The sequence below is a fragment of the Triturus cristatus genome, chromosome 12, assembly GCF_964204655.1.
Source record: "Triturus cristatus chromosome 12, aTriCri1.1, whole genome shotgun sequence".
Lineage (NCBI taxonomy): Eukaryota > Metazoa > Chordata > Amphibia > Caudata > Salamandridae > Triturus > Triturus cristatus.
Genome location: NC_140595.1, coordinates 613,469,366 through 613,489,269, shown reverse-complemented (window position 1 = coordinate 613,489,269; position 19,904 = coordinate 613,469,366). Strand labels below are relative to the sequence as shown.

The following is a 19,904-nucleotide window of genomic DNA, read 5'->3' as shown; positions in this document are numbered from 1 at the left end:
ACTTGAGCTGTCTGCTCTACCTGCAGTTGATGCCATGCAGGGCCGACCTGGCTACCTCATCCCATGGGTCGGATGCACTCAAGGAAATGTCCAGCAGCAACCGAACAAAGAGACACCACAACCAACACATACTGGACACTAAAGCTACCCTCTCTCGATCCCAGTAAGGAAAGTAACAATTTCCAACTGAAGGAACTGAGAGAAATGTCATTTTACCTGTACCGCTTTTGTTAACACATATCTGAAAATGTTAGTTTAATAATGAGTCTGAGGGCACCTTACAAATGACTACACCCAGAATCAATGACAATAAAACATATTTAAATCTAAGTAATGTATAGGATCGTTTAAGATAATTGGCCATGACCTGCAAGGTTGGGTCACAGAAAGAAATCTACAGAGAGTAGGGAGAGTGAAAGGGTTGCGATCGAGCTGCAGAGCTCCTCAAAATAATGGCCCTATAGTACTACCAATTGTGAACTGAACACCACAGTGAGAGAGAGAGAAAGAGAGAAAGAGAGAGAAAGAGAGAGAAAGAGAGAGAGAGAGAGAAAGAGAGAGAAAGAGAGAAAGAGAGAGAAAGAGAGAGAAAGAGAGAAAGAGAGAAAGAGAGAAAGAAAGAGAGAGAAAGAGAGAGAAACAGAGAAAGAGAGAAAGAGAGAAAGAGAGAGAGAGAGAGAGAGAGAGAGAGAGAGAGAGAGAGAGAGAGAGAGAGAGAGAGAGAGAGAGAGAGAGAGAGAGAGAGCTGAACAACACCTGAACAGCCACATGATTTCATGTTTTCCCTGATCACAGCTAGTCTCCTGGTCTTATCCTTTCGTGACACTTATTAATAGGTTGTCTTTTGTCCTCTGCACGCATTTCACCATAGCTCCTCTCCTGCCCTACCCACCCTTCCTCCTCTGGCCACATTATAACACGCCCCTCTTATGTCCGACCTGCCTTTCATCCAATGTGCTCGTTATACTGTGGCCCTTCTGAGGTTCCATCTGCCATTCTCCCACGGGACACATTACTCCATGTCCTCTTTCCGGCGCTCTACCTGCCGTTCTTATATGAATGTATGTAATTTCTATATGTATGCAGTATTTGCATTGTGCAGACCTAGCCAAATGGCAGTGGCGCGCCAAAGGCAACGATTCACTCAATGAACAGAACAATTGGAGGGGAAGCTGGGTTCTGAGTTTAGAAGTGGATTATTAGAATTTTTTTTTGTCTGTTACATTTATGATTTGCATTGCGCATTTACAACATCATGGTTACCCAACATATAGTCTGCCACCAGCCATACATCTTTGAGGATATGTTTCTGCGCCCTCCAGTAAGCGTATTTACGGGTGTTCCCACCAATCACTTAGCTTGTGGTTGTTGTGCACAATGTCCAATCAGATTAGGCATGAGGCTCACGTCTGTGCTGCAGTACCTCTTGCCCAGACAATATGCTGCGCATGCGTCAATCAGTGAGTAGTCAAGACCAATAACAGTTCTGAACAGTAACAGGGTAACAACTGAGCGATACAGGTAGTAACCTCTCCTAGGCTGCAATCCCCCATTCCACACTCCTGGTATAGCTCACAATGTTGGATGTATGTGCCCAACATTTGTTTATAACTCCATTCTTGCGGCTTATAGTTTATTTATCTATGTACTCCTTAGCGTTCCCATGTCCATACGGTTGTTGAGAAATGAAAGACATTTGTAAAGCGCATGGCTACCAGGGAGCGTCCCAGCGCTAAGAACCAACACGGGAGGGTACGAAAAGCTAAGGAAACAGAAAAGTCTTGAGTTGCTTACGGAAGGCCTGATGATTGGGAATAGTGCGATTGGGAATAGTGCGAAGGTGAGGTGGCAGGAAGTTCCAAAGTTTGGCGGCATTGTAGGATAAGAGCCGTCCGCCACTTCTGGCCTTCTTAATTCTGGGGACCTCAGCCAGTCGTAGTTCGTCTGACCGAAGTTTCCTATTTGCTTTGTAGAGGCGGATCATGGCTGAATTAATGGGGGACCTCTCCCTTGCATTGACTTCTGGGCTATGCACAAGGCCTTGAATCTGATGCGTTCCCTCACTGGGAGCCAATGAAGGGAGCGTATTGCAGGTTTTGCTGATTGTCTATTAGATAATCCCGTCAGATGTCTGGCTGTGCTATTTTGGACTGACTGTAGTTTGGAAATTACTGAGGAGGGGGAGCCCAGATATAGTGCATTCCCGTAGTCCAGCCTAGAGAGTATGAGGGATTGTACCAGTACCTTTTTGCTAAGGCCGAAGCAGGATGCTGCTGTCTTCCTGGCCTGTGTCCTGAAGTTCAGGTACTGGTCCAACCAAATGCCCAGGCTCTTGATCTCCGTCGCTGGGGGTGAACCCATGCCGGTTGGCCACATAAAACTGGGGTTGAAGCTGAGGGGATTGCCCAGTAACATGATCTCAGTTTTTCCGCCATTAAGCTTAAGCTGGGACGTGTCCATCCAGTTCGAGATGTCCTCTAGGCAAGTGTGGAGACTATTGATTTTATTGTCCGCTTGATTGAGTGCGACCACCAATTGCGTATCATCGGCATAGGTCACTATGCGGATTCCCGCGGGAGCTACAATGGCTGCCATAGGGGCCAAATATACATTGAAAAGGGTTGGACTAAGCAATGAGCCCTGGGGGACCCCGCTTGTCAAGGGGGTGGGATCGGATAAGGTATTTGCCTCAATAACCTGAAAGGTACTAACCATCCAGAGAGGAGAGCAGCCATTGGAATACGGTAGCCTGTAACTCCTATACTCCTCAGACAGTGTATTAGGATCTTATGATTCACCGTGTCAAATGCTTCGCTTAGGTCAAGGAGAATGATGGCTGGGGAACCTCCTGAGTCAAGGATTTTTCTGCTTTTCTCCACCACTGCTAGCAGGGCCGTTTCGGTGCTCTGACGAGGTCGAAACCCTGTTTTGGAGGAGTGGAGCAGATTGTGGGTTTCGAGGAATCCCTAAAGGGTTTGATTGACGTATTTCTCTGCCACTTTACCTATTCCCGGCAGAAGAGAAATAGGGCGGTAGTTGCCCAGATCTGCTGGGTCTAGGTTAGGTTTCTTAAGTAGGGCTTTGACCATGGCCCTTTTCCAATTAGTAGGGACCATTCCTGTGACTAGTGATGCGTTAATCAGGTCCGTCATGTTGGGGGCTATTGTAGCAACTACTTGTTTCAAGATATTAAGTGGCGCTGGATCCCTTGGTGATTCGCTCTTGACAGAGGACAACAAGGTAAGAAGAGTTTCCGGGGGCAGTGGGGGCAAGGTCTCAAGGATGTGTTCAGGGGGTCGAGGGTCAGGATTGGTCTTGATTTCCAATTCGTCATCCCTCAGTGGCAGGGATTCCCGAATATGTTGTACCTTAGTGGTGAAAAAGTTTGCCAGTTTGTTTCACCGTAGGCCGGAGGGGTTCAATGCTATACGTGGTGCGGGGGTTTTCAGTAGTTTTTTTATAATAGTAAAAGTTTCTCTGGACGAGTTGGCAGCTGATAGAATCTTGCCCTCGTAATAGGAGGCCTGGGCCTTTTTTGTTTCTGCTTTATAAGCCTGGATAGCTGCCCTGTATTCCAATTTTTTTAAGGGAAGGAATTCTTTCCTCCACTGCCTTTCTTTGATCTTGCATTGCTGTTTTAATGCGCGCTGATCGGATGAAAACCAGGGAGAATTGTGATCCTAGTTTTTGGGAGGACGGAGTCGAGTGATTCCTCTATCCAATTAGAGAAGTCTTCATTGGCTTTAGCTGGGCAAGGATTAGGTCTGGGTTTGGTCCTTTCCAGTTCTTGGATCCACTTCTCTAAGGGGATCTTGGCCCAGGAGCGGCCTTGGGTCCATGTTGATTGAATAGTGAGTTTAGTGATCCGAGGGGACCAGGAAAGGGCAACCAAAAAATGGTCTGACCAAGGGAGAGGGGTAGGATCTGACCCTTTGACGTCCTCTAAACTAGAGAACACCGGGTCCAGAAGGTGACCTTTCACATGAGTGGCATATAGGATTTTTTGGGACAATTGGAGAGCTGTAAGGTCTCTTGACAGCTCAACTGCATTAGCCGCTTGTGTGTCGTCGATTGAAATCTCCGAGGCGAGTAAAATTAGCCGCTGAGCTTGCCAGATTGGCTGCTGCCTCCAGTAATGACTCGTTAAAGGATCCTATTGCTCCCGGGGGACGATATATGAGGATGCCTGTGAATGATATGAGTGGCGTAAGTTCTATGTTGAAGTGGGCATTCTCACAGTCTGCGACTGGGTTCCCAAGCAGATGGCAGGTGAATTGTTCCTAATGGATTATAGCAATTCCGCCCTCTCTGCCTGTTGTACGATCTACCCTTTGCATCACAAAGCCTTGAGGTAGTGCTTGTACGATATCTGGTTCGGAGCTTGCATTAAGCCAGGTTTCCGTGAGAAACAGCACATCTGGATCTAAGTCTTTAAGGAGCATCTAGATCTCTGTGATATGTTTAGGGAGGGATCTGCAGTTTAATAGAAGAATTCTGAACTGCTCGTGGGATGTGGTGGGCCCTGAGCTATTAGAAAGAAATTTATGCATGCAATGTGGGCATCTTTCGGGAAAGTTTTCCGGAGAGATGGAGTGGGTGCAAATGATTCCGAGGGCTCTGTTAAGCGGTTTGAGCTGGGTGTTGGAGTAATGGTACTGATTAGGGGAAAAAGATGCAGGGGTACTGGCCCTGGGCACGGTCGGGCACGGACGGGCTTGCGCGGTCACGTCATCACGCGCCTTTATAGCGGTAGAAAACAACGCCGGCCCAGCAACTAGACTGCTGACCTGGCGGTCAGAATGCGGAAATGGATGTGCCGCTATGAGCCCCAGAGCATTGAACACAGCTCTGCCCCCACTGTGAAATACACAGATAATTTTTTTTTTAAATAGCGATAAAAGAGCTTTTGTTAAAAGTCAATTGACCTGGAGACTTACTCTATGTGCCTGAGTGATCCACCTCCGGTCCGTGTTAGTCCCAGATCAGTTGCGTCATCACGCGCCTTTATAGTGGTAGAAAACGACGCCGGGCCCAGCAACTAGAATGCTGACCCGGCGATCAGAATGCGGAAATGGATGTGCCCCTATGAGCCCCAGAGCATTGAACACAGCTCTGCCCCCACAGTGAAAAACACAGATAAAACAATTTTAAAAATAGCGATAAAAGAGCTTTGTTTAAAAGTCAATTGACCTGGAGACTCACTCTATGTGACTGAGTGATCCGCCTCCGGTCCGTATTAGTCTCAGATCGGTCGCGTCATCACGCGCCTATATAGTGGTAGAAAACGACGCCGGGCCCAGCAACTAGACTGCTGACCCGGCGATCAGAATGCGGAAATGGATGTGCCCCTATGAGCCCCAGAGCATTGAACACAGCTCTGCCCCCACAGTGAAATACACAGATAAAACAATTTTAAAAATAGCGATAAAAGAACTTTGTTTAAAAGTCAATTGACCTGGAGACTCACTCTATGTGCCTGAGTAATCCGCCTCCGGTCCGTGTTAGTTCCAGATCGGTCGCGTCATCACGTGCCTTTATAGCGGTAGAAAATGATGCCGGGCCCAGCAACTAGACTGCTGACCCGGCGATCAGAATGCGGAAATGGATGTGCCCCTATGAGCCCCAGAGCATTGAACACAGCTATGCCCCCACAGTGAAATACACAGATAAAACAATTTTAAAAATAGCGATATAAGAGCTTTGTTTAAAACCAGCTAGCTTTGCCTACCCATGTCCTGTGGTCTATTCCTACCCATGTTTTCCCTCTATATGTACCAGTTGGGCTGCTGCTTTATTGTGACTCAGGCATGGATCAAGTAGTGAGGGGCAGTCAGTGGTGAGTAAAGGACCCTTGGAGGTAGGGAGATCGCATGCAAGGGTTCATTCCGCTTTGCTACAGCTAGGCTCTCAGCGCCTTGGGGCGTGTGTTGTGATGTCTGTTGCTAGGTTCAATGGGGGCAGGCTGAAGGGTGGTCTAGGTGTCGTTTGTGTGCGCAGCTTGGAGGTCTTGTATAATGGCTTCCCATTGTGCCGCAATGGGTTCCTTGCGAAGCCCCCGAACTAATTCAGTTTACAGCGCTGCTCCTTTCACTATAGCCCACACCAGGAGAGACTGTCTCCAGGCCTGTAGGACCAGTGGATCAGGCCTCTTCCACCTCCTTGTGATCAGACGCTTGGCCGTCAGAATGCCCAGGTCTAGGAAGCGGGTGGTGACCTTCCACTTTTTACCTCTAGGGTAGAGATGGAGTATGCATTCCTCCCACGTGCATGTGAGTGTGCGACCAGTGCATGTCGTCTGTGCGTCACTGACCTGCTGCCAGTAATCACCAAGTGACGGGCAGGCCCAAAGCATATGAAGGAGGTCAGCGTGTAGTAGTTGGCACCTGGGGCATACCACATCTGTTTGCTTATATGTTGTGTTGATTTTAGCTGGGGTGAGGTATGCTCTCTGGATCATATAATGTTGTAAGAGCTTGAAGCGCCCATTGTGTGGGACATAGGTAGGGCTGCGTACTATCTCAGTCTATTCCCTGTCTTCAAAAGGGCGACTTCTATCTGTTTCCCGCCACTGCCTAAGTGGTGTGAGGGACACCCCTGTGTGATGCAGTAATGAGGCAGCAAACCATTTAGTGAGGTGCCTGCCCCGTCCCATGATGTGTAGATATTGGATGGACAGGTGTATAGGCATTTCTATGTACATGTCAACACCCATTTGTTCCTGAGGGTCACTAGGATGGAGCGATGCAGTAGGAAGCCGCCAGCTGGCAAATCAGTTCTGCGAGTGCTTCATACGGCAGTAGCGCACTATCTTGGTAGCGGTCCCCCAGTGTCTGAACTCCAGCCTCCAACCATGTTGATAGCTCTGCAGCAGACGTGACACCCTCTCCCCGTGGAGTGCCCCTCAACGGCAGTGCCGGCGCAAAAGTCGAAACTGTACGTGTAATGTACAGACTTCTGCGATAGCATTTGTGTGCTACTTGGAGTAGTACTTGCCCAGGTGATCTATGCTTAGTACTTGGGTGGCATAATTGAAGGATGCTTCCCAGCGACCTAGGCAGGTCAATGGCTGCAGTGTCGTTTAGCTGCAGTCCCGTTCGCCATCTTACTACCCATTGTAGCTGTGAACCTAGATAGTAGGGCTCAATGTTGGGGACTGCCTGCCCGCCACTGCAGGAGGTACAGTTTGGCAAGCACTACTCTGCATCGGGAGCTACTCCAGATGAAATCTCTCATCTGCTGCTCAAATGCCCTGAAATGGGAGGGTGGGATGTAGTATGGCTAATTAGTGAAGTTGTATAACAGCCTGGGGCGCACTACCATTTTCAGTAAAGCTATCCTGCCCATCACTGACAGGGGAAGCGTACGCCAGAATGTCGTCTGCGATCTCAGTGCTGTGGTCGCCCTACCCATGTTGCCTTCTAGTAAGTCCACCTGGTGATGATAGATTCTGACTCCCAGGTAAAGGAAAGTGTCGGGCTGCCACCTGACGCTGTCCCCGCTGTGGGTAGGCATTGGTTCTGGATGTCCATGTACAAAGGGGTAGAGACAAGCTTTGCTCCACCCACAGCCCAGAAACACCTGCAAACTCCTCTAATATGTGGGATAATCCTGGTGGGATCTGGCGCACACCATTATGTCATCTGCGTAAAGTGAAACCTTTTCAACCCCATCTCTCAGGGAGTTCCCCGATTCCTCCTGCATCTCTTAAGAGTCGCCACCAATGGCTCCACAACTAGTGCAAAGAGGAGCGGGGACAGTGGGCAACCCTGCCGGGTGCCCCAACATATAGGCAAAGGACTACAGACATGCCGACCAGTCTTTACTTGCGCTATTGGTTCCATATATAGCAGTCAGGTCAGACTGAGGAAGCGGCCCGTGATGCCATATTTGGCTAGTATCACAAAGAGACACCCCCACTCCAGGGAGCCGAAGGCCTTCTCCAAGTCCAACACCAGACATCTGAATGAGGCCATCGCTGCGCCGAATAGGTGGATACTCTGAAGAATCGATGGAGGTTCAGTGAAGTGTTACGGTATGGGACAAAGCCATTCTGGTCATGATGGACTAGTGTTGGCACCAGTGGGGCCAGTCTTTTGGTCAGGATTTTAGCTAAGAGTTTTATAGTCTGTGTTTAATAAGGCCTGTGGGCGATACGAACCAGGGTCCACCGGCTCTTTGTCAGGCTTGGGTAGGGGGACAAGCAGCGCCTCTCAGAGAGACGTGAGCAGTCCGGCTTCGAGTGCTTCGGCATATAGTTCACTTAGGCGCGGAGCGATCGTGGGCGCATAGGTTTTGTAATATTCAAATGGGCGCCATGCTCGTGGCCAGTGATCAAATGGCCTCTCTTATTTCATCTAGTGAGATGGGAACTTCTAAATCCGCCAGCTGCGCTCTTTGCAATTTGGGGAGCCTTAGTTGAGAGAGGAAGGCGTCAAGTCGCCCGCTCTCAGAAGCCGTTTTTGATGCGTACAGGATTGGTTAGAGGCGAACCTCTCCGCTTCTTAGTGTGTGGATGGAGAGTGCTAACTGTTCTTGCAGTACGAGCTACACTAGGAAATGGCCCACATGGTCTGAATTTCACGAGCGCGCGGGCTTCATGCGCTGCATAATTGACGCATCTAAGGTGCTCCAATAGGTCCGCCAGTTCCCCCCGCCTTGCCTCAAGTTTCAGTGCAGTGGATGGGCATGTCACTAGTTCCGCCTCCAATTGCATCAAGTTCTATTCTATCTTCCCTATGGCTGTGTTGAGATGCTTGCGTATGTTCCAATTAATTCCCATACATTTGCCCCTGACAGTCACCTTAAAGGCCTCCCATTCAATCAGCTTATTTCCTGCCGTCCCCTCGTTCAGCTCAAAGTACTCGGCCGTGGCAGTCCCCACCGCCTCTCGGAATGGGTCATCTTCCAGGGCGGAGTGTTGGAGACGCCAGAGGGGTATGCTCTGTGGCGGCTGCTCCCATTGCAGCCTTAAGGATTGCGGGTTGTGGTCAGAATGTGTGCGGCCAAGGTACTCTATATGGTCGATCTTGGGGTGTAGTGCCTGCAACCTCACGATGCGGTCATTACGAACATCCAGTCCGTGAGGCGCTGAGTAGTGTGAATACACCCTTGTGTCTGGGTTCCGGGTGTGCCACATGTCCTATAGAGACCAGTGAGTCAGCCATTCCCCCACTGCTCCAGCGTTAAACATAGAGTGCTTGTTTGACGGTGGGGAGAGCGGTCCAGTGCTGTGTCAATGACCGCATTAAATTTGCCTCCTAGGAGCAATGGGATTCCATTCCATCCCGCCAGTATGTGTGAAAGGGAGCGAAGGAAGGGCACCTGGTCTGAGTTAGGGGCGTAAATCGTGTCCAGCACTAGCTGCAAGCCATTGAGTTGAGCTTTTATGAGCACATACCTATCATTGTGGTCTATCTTCGTCTCCTCCGCAACGAAAGGGGTCCCCGCCCATATCCAAATTAAATTCCCTCTAGCAAAGGATGAGTATCCCGTGATGAATACTTGACCGTGCCACTGGCGATGGAGTCTGTCTATCTCTGAGGAGGTCAGGTGGGTTTCCTGTAGGGGCGCTATATGGGTGGACCTGCGCTTTAAGTAGGCATATATTGAGTAGCGGCAGGCAGGGGTGTGCATGCCCCTCACATTCCACATTAGTATGTTTGTGTGAGCCATTGCAACTGTATGGGTTTGTGCTGGTCGCTCCTCCCCGTCACTTGTAGGTGGTAGCCCAGTCTATGTTGTATGTGAAGCGTGAGTTGGATGCCGGGTGGTATGGGGTAGTGTCGCTCAGTGAGAGATGAATAGGGAAAAAAAACAACTAGGTAAAAAGTATAAAACAGTAGGAGAGTAGATGTGTAACAGTGATCCACCCAAACGGATATGCCAGAGTCTGGCAATAAATTCAACCCTTTGATTGCAGTAGGGGATGCATGCGCCATTCACAGAACAATAAGTCAGACCCTGTGTCCCCTGAGCCCTTAAGTCCGTGCGTTTGGTACACCAACAGCGATGCGTGCACGTGTGATTAATGTGTTATAGTCATTGTGGCCCTCAGCCGCAACCCCTATCACAGCGGCTGTGGGCTCGCCTGACCCACACCCACCCAAGGGTCGTCCATCATCAGCGCCGGAAGGGCTGCGTTGTGCAAGCTATCATTGGCTCTTGAGGAGACTCTGGCGGAGTCGCGCCCCAGTCATATAATGTCATCCGCTGTTTGTGGTGTCAAATCTGGTAGCTTCGGCGTCACTGTCCCCAACGTGGGTCCAGTAGAGGAGTCATCATCACTAGTCATCTTTACGGATTCGTTTTCCGGGTCCAAGGTGTGGGTTCGCTCGTGGAGTGCAGCCACAGTTTGTAGTGCATTCCTGCGCCCTGTAATCACCTCCTCTAGTTTAGGCACTACCACAGGTGGTCCAGGCTGTCCCGCTCGTTGCCTCCGCCCACATCTGAGTCCACCGTCATTCTCCCGGATTGTCTCTCAGTTACCATAGGCCAGGAGGCCGCTGTTGCAAGGCCCACAGCTTCCAAACAGTCCCAGGCATCTTCCGGATTGTCGAAAAAGCTAGTCGTAGTGCCGTCCATTGTTGCAATCCCTATAGTTAAGGAGCCTAAAAAGGAACGGTCGGGGCCAGCACCCGGTGGGGGTCTTTGCGAAGGAACTCAGTGCGCCCGTTCAAATGCAAATTGTGAGTATAGGTCCGCCGAGGACATCGTTTCTCTTATCCAGGCCTCTATGTACGCCTCCACACCCTCCGGGAGTCTGACCACTCGGATGTTATTTTGCCGTGTCCTTCCCTCTGCATCTTCAACTCGGTCCTGTCCATGCAGCCACTCTACCCAGTAGTGCTTGTATTAATGTTGATTTTTCCTTTCGTGACTGGCTGCAGTTCCTCCAATTGCTGTTCGGTATTGCGCTGCTTATCAGCAAGTTTGTGCTGGTCATCCCTCAGTAAATTGAAATCCGAAGTGATCCTGCCTATTTTGCCTTCGAGAGAGGTCGTCGTACATTCAAGTGCCGCACCAATCTTCTTCACTGCCGACAGAACACTGTCTAATTTGTCATTCAGTGCTGTGTCAGTGCTCGCCGTCACTGACTGTAGGGTTTCTGTCTGCTGTTCCACTATGTCTGAAGCCAATCTCGCTGGGGCAGCCGGGGCCACTGAGCGGAAGCGACCCATCACTATTTGTTGGGCAGTGGGCATTTACCTGTCTACGCCACGGCTCCTACACCCCGCCCGCCTGCCAGGTGTGATCCAGGCATCCCCCCGGGATGCCCAGCGATGCTGCACGGCTAAGTCGCGTCAGTGCGTGTAGATTAGGGGTGTATTGGCACCTAGAGCTGTTGTGATGGGGCTCCGTGCTGCGCAGTTGTAGCAGTCTCTAGGTTATGCCACCTGCTCCACCTCTCCACCCCCTCTCAGGGACTGCATGTGCAGGTAGTGTGGGCCTGCCAATGAGGCCACCAGGCAGGGAGAAAAAAGGGGCGATGCGAAGGGGAAGTGGGGGCAACAAGTCACCGACAGAATAGTCCACTCCCCCAGAGTTTTCGAGTCAGCCTTATGTCACTCTGCCGTCGTCAGTTAGAGGCCCCTTATGGTGGCTGTGTGTGCTGTGCCACGTGCTCAGGCCCTACATTCCCTCTTCATCAACTGCCCGCCTGTTCAGTGCAATTACTGTGCTCCCCCTTACTCCGCTGCCTTTTAGTGTCTGTACCACTGCACCCAGTCTCCCAGTTCTTTTTTAACAAGGTCTGGACTCAGGCCCCTCTCAGGGCAGTTCCAGGTAGCCCCCCAAGGAGAGGGATTGGTCTACACCCCCTTGGTGTGTGGGGCAATGTCAGCTCTCCTGTGTCAGTCGAGGAGTCCACCCGCTACAGCACTAGTTGGCCACCTGAAGGGGACTATTATTTCTTTGTGATGTAGTGTGTTTTAAAGATCTCAGTCACTAACTCTTTGCTTAACTGGAACAGGGTAGTGGCGGCACTGATGGCAAGGGATGATGTTCCAAATTATGGATACATAAATGAAAAAGGCATGTTGGCTTGTTTTTAGGTCTTGTAGACCCGACCAGACAGAACAAGCTGTCTGGTTGCAAAAGACCTATTATGAACTTACAGCCCATCTATTGCTTACCGTTGGCTGTCTTTATTGTCACTCCCACATCCTTGCTTTATATTTGATGGCTTGTTTCCCTCCTCTTGCATTTGTCCCTCTCCTGGAGCCTAGGCTCTTTATGATCTTTTTCATTGGCTGACTTATATCCTTCCACTGCTCACATTTAGTGAGATATGTTTTGCTGTTTCATTCAACACTCCATAAGAGTGCATGTGTTTCATAGCTCTCTCCCTTGTGTGCCGCTTTAACCCCTCAATTACTCACCCCCCCGTCCATGCCATGTTACTTCTCACCCCTTACAGCTTGTTTGTAAGCACCAAGAGCGATATTTTTGCTGAGGTATCGCTGAAGGGCAGACAAAAGAGTTGTTTTGTTTTATCTCCTGCATTCCACAAATTGCATGAAAGCACAAGATTTGGCACACAAAAGCTTTTAGAGCAATGGGGAAGGACAGTCTCCTGCACTCACTCAGTTGGCATCTGAGGCAGAAGGTGTAGTTAGCATCTCACTTTTCCTGGAGGCACACAACTCTACTCCCTGAGCCACTACAGAAGATTAAATGGCTGAATGCAGTGGAAAGCAAGCATTTTCCTTTACATTCTGGCACTTCCCTATTGTTTTAACATTTTGTTCAGAGCTTTCTGAGCCATCCAAATACACCTACCCACCCTTAACCCTAAATATACCCTTACTACCATAAACCCTAAAAATACCCTCACTGCACAATACCCTTACCCACCCCTAAACTCTAAAAACACCTTTAAGACCCTACACCCTTAGGTGCAAAACTTCCTACCGCCAATAATCTACGGGCCAGTGGAGACTTCCAGCATCTTGTGATTAGCCTTTTAGCAGAGCTAAACCCACAAAACTCAGTACCACCCTAGGACCTTTGGGCCGTGGAGACAGCCCCAGTATACAATGCTCCAATGTATTCCAACCATGTAGGCCAATGAGGTCTTCTATTGCTGCCGAGATCCCATCCCAGTAACCAGACAGGGAGAAACACGTCCAAAGCATGTGCATCAGATCAGCATCTCGAGCGTGACAGCGTGGACACACCAAGGAGGTCGCAGGGAACATTTTATGGATTCTGTGTGGGGTCAGGTACGCTACATGTAAGATAGAGAATTGGATACATTTAAATCTCAAATTAAGTGAGATTTTCTTAAGCTATTTTAATAAACAAGCCCACTCCTTATTCATGGGTGCCCTGGCCAGGTCAGTGTCCCATTTAGTCTTTAAAAAGGTGAGTGATGTCATGAGGTGTTGCCAAAGCCTCCGGTAAAGCCATCGTATTAAGTGCCTCCCATGTCTCATAGTGTGCAATGCCCGGAGCAATTAGTTAGTTATGGGTTCTGTGGCATCTGGTGTCCAATGTTTACGAACATAGCGGAGGATACTGGCATGTGTCAAAAATAATGTTTCTAGCAACCCGTGAACCTGCACGGAATCAACATGTGACATACGGGTGCCCTCCACAAACAGTGAACACATAGCCGTTACCCGCGCCTGTTCCAATGGGGCCAGCCTATGCACCATCATCGTACCTGTGGGCAAGCCACAGAGCGGGATATTGGGTGCATAAGGCGCCAGTGTGGCGGCATATTTCATGGCCATTTTTCAGTAGACGAGGGCCGTGCGCAGAGCCACTTCATAGCTTACCCTACCTTGACCATCCTTATTGGGATATGGGCAGGTCCCATAATTGATAAACATAGGTTCCTTGTTTACATGGAACTCTTTGTGCTTCAATTCTGCACAACAGTTAGCTCTGTCTGTCAGGCAGTGTATGTGTAGTGCACTGTGTAACAGGTGCTTCCATTTGTGATACTGTGTTAATAAAATGACTACTCGTGTATCATGATGTCATTGTGAATTCTCTTAGGTAAGAGTGGGTTCATTTCGGAATGAAATTACGTCGTTCCCTTTTTACGTCTAACAGAAGAACTTTGCAACAGATTATTGGTGACATGGTCTGCTCACACCTTCTGTTTGTAATTTGAAGGCCGTTCGGTGTGTCACAGACTGGTTTCATAACCTCTTGTATGAGGCAGCTATCATTATGCCCTCTTTTGTATTGTAGTAGGTGCGGATGCCATCTTCTTTGTAGGGTGTACTCACAGTATATTCTTGTTTACAGTGTTTTCATACTACACTGTGTAGTAATCAGGTCCAGGCTGATTGTGATGTTTCAAGAGGATTTATTCAAATTGGTTACAGATCAGTAGTACAGTAGTAATTCAGCCCCACCAGGAGCAGCCAGCAAGGCTATGTTACATCTTCTCAAGAGTGTTCCACTGGTGGAGCAGTGGATGACATGTAAACATAATAACCAAGATACTACACGCTGCATCTGACAAAACGTTGTTGTTGGATCGTATGTGAGACAGGAGGTCCTCGTGCCACCTTGTTTAAGACAAAAGGTACCCATGCCCTAATTTGCGTTGTAGATTATTATGTGCCCATGGATGCATTTAGAAAGCCCTTTTGCTACCCTCCTTGACATTTAAAAAATTGCTGTTGTTTGTAAAAAGGTTCTCATATCATTTTCAATGCTCTTGTGTGTGTGATGTTGGTGCCTCTTGTTAGAGGACCTCCTCATGCCAACTTGTCTGGAATAGGAGTTCTTAATGCCTATGTGAGCGTCTGTGTGTCTATGTGAAGATGCCTTCATGTTCTTATCTGTATGTGAAAAGGTAAAGATGTCCCCTTGTTAGTAAGTGGAGCTGATCATACCATGGTGTGTGTTTGGAGATTCTGGTGCTATATTGAAAGTAAAGATGACCACAGACCACCTTTCATGGGAGGTTAGTGTGACCTTTTATGCATGACAGGGAGCTTTGAAGCATTTATACCATCTTTTTTCAGTTCTTACCCTTCATGGATAAACTCCTCCAGGGCAACACACTCCGACAGCAGCTGTGGAAGTTGACTCTTCAGGACCACGTAGGAGAGGATTGGCAAGAGGTCATCGGCACCGCTGTAAGAAGTCAGATGTCACAGCTTAGCTTAGCCTAAGAGTTTTGTGAACAAGGCATTAGGCCTGGAGAGTATGTCTATGCAGGGAGACTGAAAGACGTGCCCTGCTTACTCTCAGGCAATACAAGTACATCAATATTGCAAAAATAAAAAAACAGAATGGCGATAAAGAAATCCATTCAATAAAAAAAAGCTGGGCTTGCTTTGGGTCAAATGAGAGAAGGACTAGAACACAGTGTTGGACAACTGTATGTGACAACAGCCCGCCCCTGAGTTTAATAGTGTTAGTGGTGCAAATTAACGCATACTGCTGTGACTGGGGTTGCACACGTGTGTATACACAAACTTTGCACTGGTGCAAAAATAGCAGCGCAAATCAATTTGTTTTGTCTTTGAAGCTTGTGCGAAAGCGAATAAAGCACGTAGATTTTACACCAGTCCATCTCACAGAAGGATATTTGCACTTGTGATAAAATGAAAGACATGCATGTGGAACCTTATATAAAACATGAATCTTTCGTAAATATTTGAAAATGACTAATGGAGATTTTAATATGTCTTTCTCAGGAACAACCTTGTAAATATATAGACAAATAGATTTTTGCTCTATTTTGTTACTGGTGTAGTAAAAACTGGGGAAATCATTTTGCATGGAACCTTGCCCTATCTTAAACGCGGACAAATGCCCTTCCCATAACGTAAACATAGTCAAAATAGTGTCAAAACGGCTGTATCGTGTTTTCTGTCATGCAAATACAATTCACTCTATTGCATACGGGAACAGCAGCAAAAATGTTCAACGCGGGGGTGGCTCCTCCGTTGGAGCGGAGGAGCGTCACCCCACTTAATTGCACCCCGAAGCCCCTGGGCTAAAAATTACAATGGTAATTCATAACCATTTTATTTTTCATCTGCCCATCCCGGACAGAGCGTCAGGACGGGGTGGGGTTTGCAAAGTGACCCCAAGGAGGCGTGGTCGTCAAAGGGCTACAAATGCACTGTTTAAAGTGCGCATTTCATTTTGGCCGGCCGTCTTGCGACGGCCAGCCACACATGTGCACTTCAAACTCTCAACTCAGCTGTCTTACGACAGCTGGTTTGAGAGTTGGTGCAGGTCTCCATGGCGCTGGACCGCTCCCACCTATCAGGGCGCTGCTTTCATGCTGGTAGAGCAGCGCTCTGATTCGTCAACGGATTTCCTGGCAGTCGGGCGCCAGTCACAGGTGGGGGAGCGAGGGGAAGCGGGGGGGGAGTCACGGGGAGGGGAGTCACGCAGGGAGGGGAGTCACGCAGGGAGGGGAGTCACGCAGGGAGGGGAGTCACGCAGGGAGGGGAGTCACGCGGGGAGGGGAGTCACGCGGGGAGGGGAGTCACGCGGGGTTTAAAAATAATTATTAAAAAAATTCAACGTACCTTTCCGCCGGCCGGGTCACGCGTCTTCACTGCTCCTGCTCTCCTGCTTTCCTGCCTTCAGCAGGAACAGGAAGCAGGCAGCCAGGCTCCCTCCTCTAGGCCAATCACAACGCTGCAAGCGCGTTGTGATTGGTCACGCCGCCGGCTTATGGAGAGGCCATCTTCTCCATACAGGATGCAATGCAGCCTAAATGGAGAAGGGCAGAGTGTGCATGACTGGTTTGGGTGGCCCCAGGGGGCCGACCAAACAGTCTTTGCGCACTCGGGAGTGGGCAGGCACACCACTCCTTCCCTGTCCTGGTTGCAGAGCAGCCGCACCCACCCTCCCGCCTGCAACCAAACATAAAATGGTAATAACTTCAAGTTATTACCATTTTATGTTTTTTCTACTCGCACTGCGAGAAAGCTGTGGGGCGTGGCTCCTCTGCCCTAGTGGAGGAGCCGCCCCCGCTGGGCGCTTTGTAATACTCGAGTCCCAGCCCCTGGTTATCGGGCACAAGATTGTAGCAGTGTCTGTCTGTGTGAGGAGGCCGGCAGTGGTGGGATTCCAGACCTTCTTCATAAGCTCCTTGATGTATTAGATGCTGCAGCACAGGGTCTGGAAGAAAGCAGTGGTACCGAGCACAGCGGAGGACTCCGGTAAGTTTTACATTTCTTTTTTTTTTGCCCATGCGCCCGCTCACCCCTTCCCTTAGATGCCAGCCGCCACTGAAATGTTGTAAATAAATTTGCCCTATTATATGTACCACTTCAGATCTTTTGAAATAGGGCACCAGAAGCGTGCCGCCAGCAGTAATGTGCCCTGATGACTGCTTCATTCAAATGCACAAAGTGTACTTAAAGGGAATGAAGCTGAAGCTTTGGTGCATGTGACAGCCCATATGAAGAAGGAATACAATGGTTCTAAAACTGTTTGGACACACTGCACCCCATATGAATGAGTTATTTCTAAAGCACAACTGTCACTCGAGATTGAGCATAATGGCGCTAAGCTTAGCAGCAGCTATGATCCTTGTATGTGGCCCTGGGAGGATTCAGTAAATGAGAGTATAACAAAGAGCATCAGATGCTTGAAAAAGCTAGGTCTTCAAAGATCTTTCAAATGCAGCTTCTGTATCCAAAAAACGGAGGTGTGACAGCAATTGGTTCCACGCTTTAGTACCTAATGCCATGAAAGATTTTCCAAGTAAGTGGGATGAAATAAAAAAAAAATTAAGGAATTTAATCAAGTTGAAACACATCCCAGCTACTGCCTGTGGATGGAAGGAGAGTTCAGTGTCAAATTTGACCCCCAGATTCCTTGCTACCTTAACTGTGTCTAGTGGAGAGGGAACTGAATTAAGCCACCAGTGTATAGGAGAAAAGGAATTGAATTTCTATGAAGCAGAATTTCCATTTTCTCTGAATTGCATTTAAGATGGTTACTGTGCTTCCATATTACATTGGAAAGAACCTTTTGGAAATTCAATTCAGAACCAGTGGAGCCCTTTTCTAATGAAAGGATCATCTGGGTATCATCTGCGTACGAGGTGGTTGCAATTCCATAGGAATCAAACAGGAATATTAGGGGGGCAACATAGATATTAAAAATTGCAGGGCTAAGCTACAATCCCTGTGGTACACCCCTAGTGATCAGTTTTCCTGTAGTGGAAAATTAACTTGCACTACAATTTGTCTCCTATCGGTAAGGAAAGATTTGAACCAGGATAATGCTTTGTGAGAGATCCCTGCATCTTGGATTCGCTGGATAAGGATGTCGTGTGAGATCGTATCAAATGCTGCTGAGAGGTCCAACAGTATCAATACTGAATCATTCCCAACGTCCAGAGTCATTTTAATAGTTTCTGAGACCTCAAGTGTGGCGGACTCAGCGGCATGTCTGGGCCTAAAGCTGGGTTTACGTGCATGGAGAGTATACAAACTTTCAAGGAAGGAGGTAAATTGCTGGGTCACAATTTTCTTGAGTATTTTGGTTAACACAGACCACAGAGAAATAGGCCTAAGATTAGATAAGGTGGTAGGGTGAGCCTAGGATTGTTTCTGTAGGGTCCTGTCAATTGCCAATTTCCAGGCCAGGGGAACTACAACTGTGGCTACAGAGGTGTTCAGTATTTGATTAATCAAAGGATTTACTGTATCAATGGCCTCGTGGAGAATTGCTGGTTGTCAGGGATCTGAGGGCAAACCCAATTTACAAGAAAGAAATATTTGTCGTGACAATGCCAGGGAAGTGTCTTCGAATGAAGACAAATTAGTATTGGTCCCCTTATGGAGAGGGCCAGAAGCAGGACCACTTAAGTGGTCAGTCATGGAGGTGGACGCAAAGCCTTGTTGTATAACTTGAATCTTTTCCTCAAAGAAGGTTGAAATTCAGTCGCAGAGGACCTGGGAGGGTGGGATCTCTCTTGAGAGAGTTTTGGGCTGCAAAAGCATTTTTGAGATGTTAAAAATGACTTTGGGATCCTGATTGGTCTCTTCAATTATTGTATTAAATAAGATTATTTTGTCGTTTTGATCAACTTATGGTATATTTCCTGAGCCTCTCTAAAACGGGACAGATCGTCCATGCTGTACACCAACCGCTATTTACCTTCACATTGTTTGCAATAGTGCTTTTTTTGAGAAGTGTTGGGGAGAACCAGGGTTGGGAGTGTTTTTGTAGACCATTTCTGGGGCGGATGGGAGGTGCAAGATCTAGCGCTGTTTCAGTGATCCAGGTGTAAAAATAATTTATATCTTCCGCCAGCTTCCCTATGAGTGTTGGGGCAGTTGAGGACAGACAGACAAGCCGTCAGGATAGGGTTAAATATAATTTCTCCCCATTTTCGGCATGTGGTGGTAGGGGAGTCTGTTTTATGAGGAGGGCGATTTTGGGACATAATTGTTATTCTAAATGGGCCTAAACAATGTTTTGTCCAGGACTGTGTATTGGGTGCGCCAGCTATCAGGCTAAAATAATTGGTGCAAAATCCCATCAAAGGTATTGCCATGTAAGTGGGTCAGGTCATGTATCAATTTGGAGAGACCTAATATTTTTAGAGTATCTTGAAGGGAGTTGGCCTCAGAATTGTCTGGATCGTCAAAGTGGAAGTTGAAGTTTCCTAGCATGGTAAAATTTGCATAGCGAACTACTACTGGGGTAAGTGCCTCCCCAATCAATGACAGGAAGCTAGTGCTAGGGCTTGGAGGGCGATAAAATAGGCAACTAGCAAAGGATTCCAATGCACTAACCATGAGGCAAAAGTCTAGGCTTTCTGCACCTTTGAGGGTATCCATATCAAAGGTGGTACATTGAAAGCTATCCAAGAAGATAATGGCTATACGGCCACCCCATCCTACTGTTCTATCTTTGGACACAATTGTGTAAGCGGGAGGTATTGCTATAGCAATATCACG

The 19,904-nt window shown here is 48.2% G+C and overlaps 1 protein-coding gene across 1 annotated transcript in view; it reads right to left on the bottom strand.

Moving 5' to 3' along the window:
• VPS9D1 (VPS9 domain containing 1) overlaps positions 1 to 19,904 on the bottom strand; it is a 436,405-nt gene that overhangs the window by 7,973 nt on the left and 408,528 nt on the right. Inside the window, exon 14 of the mRNA XM_085640133.1 lies at positions 14,992 to 15,096. Within this exon, the coding sequence (XP_085496259.1) occupies positions 14,992 to 15,096 (105 nt within the window). The remainder of the gene's footprint in view (positions 1 to 14,991; positions 15,097 to 19,904) is intronic.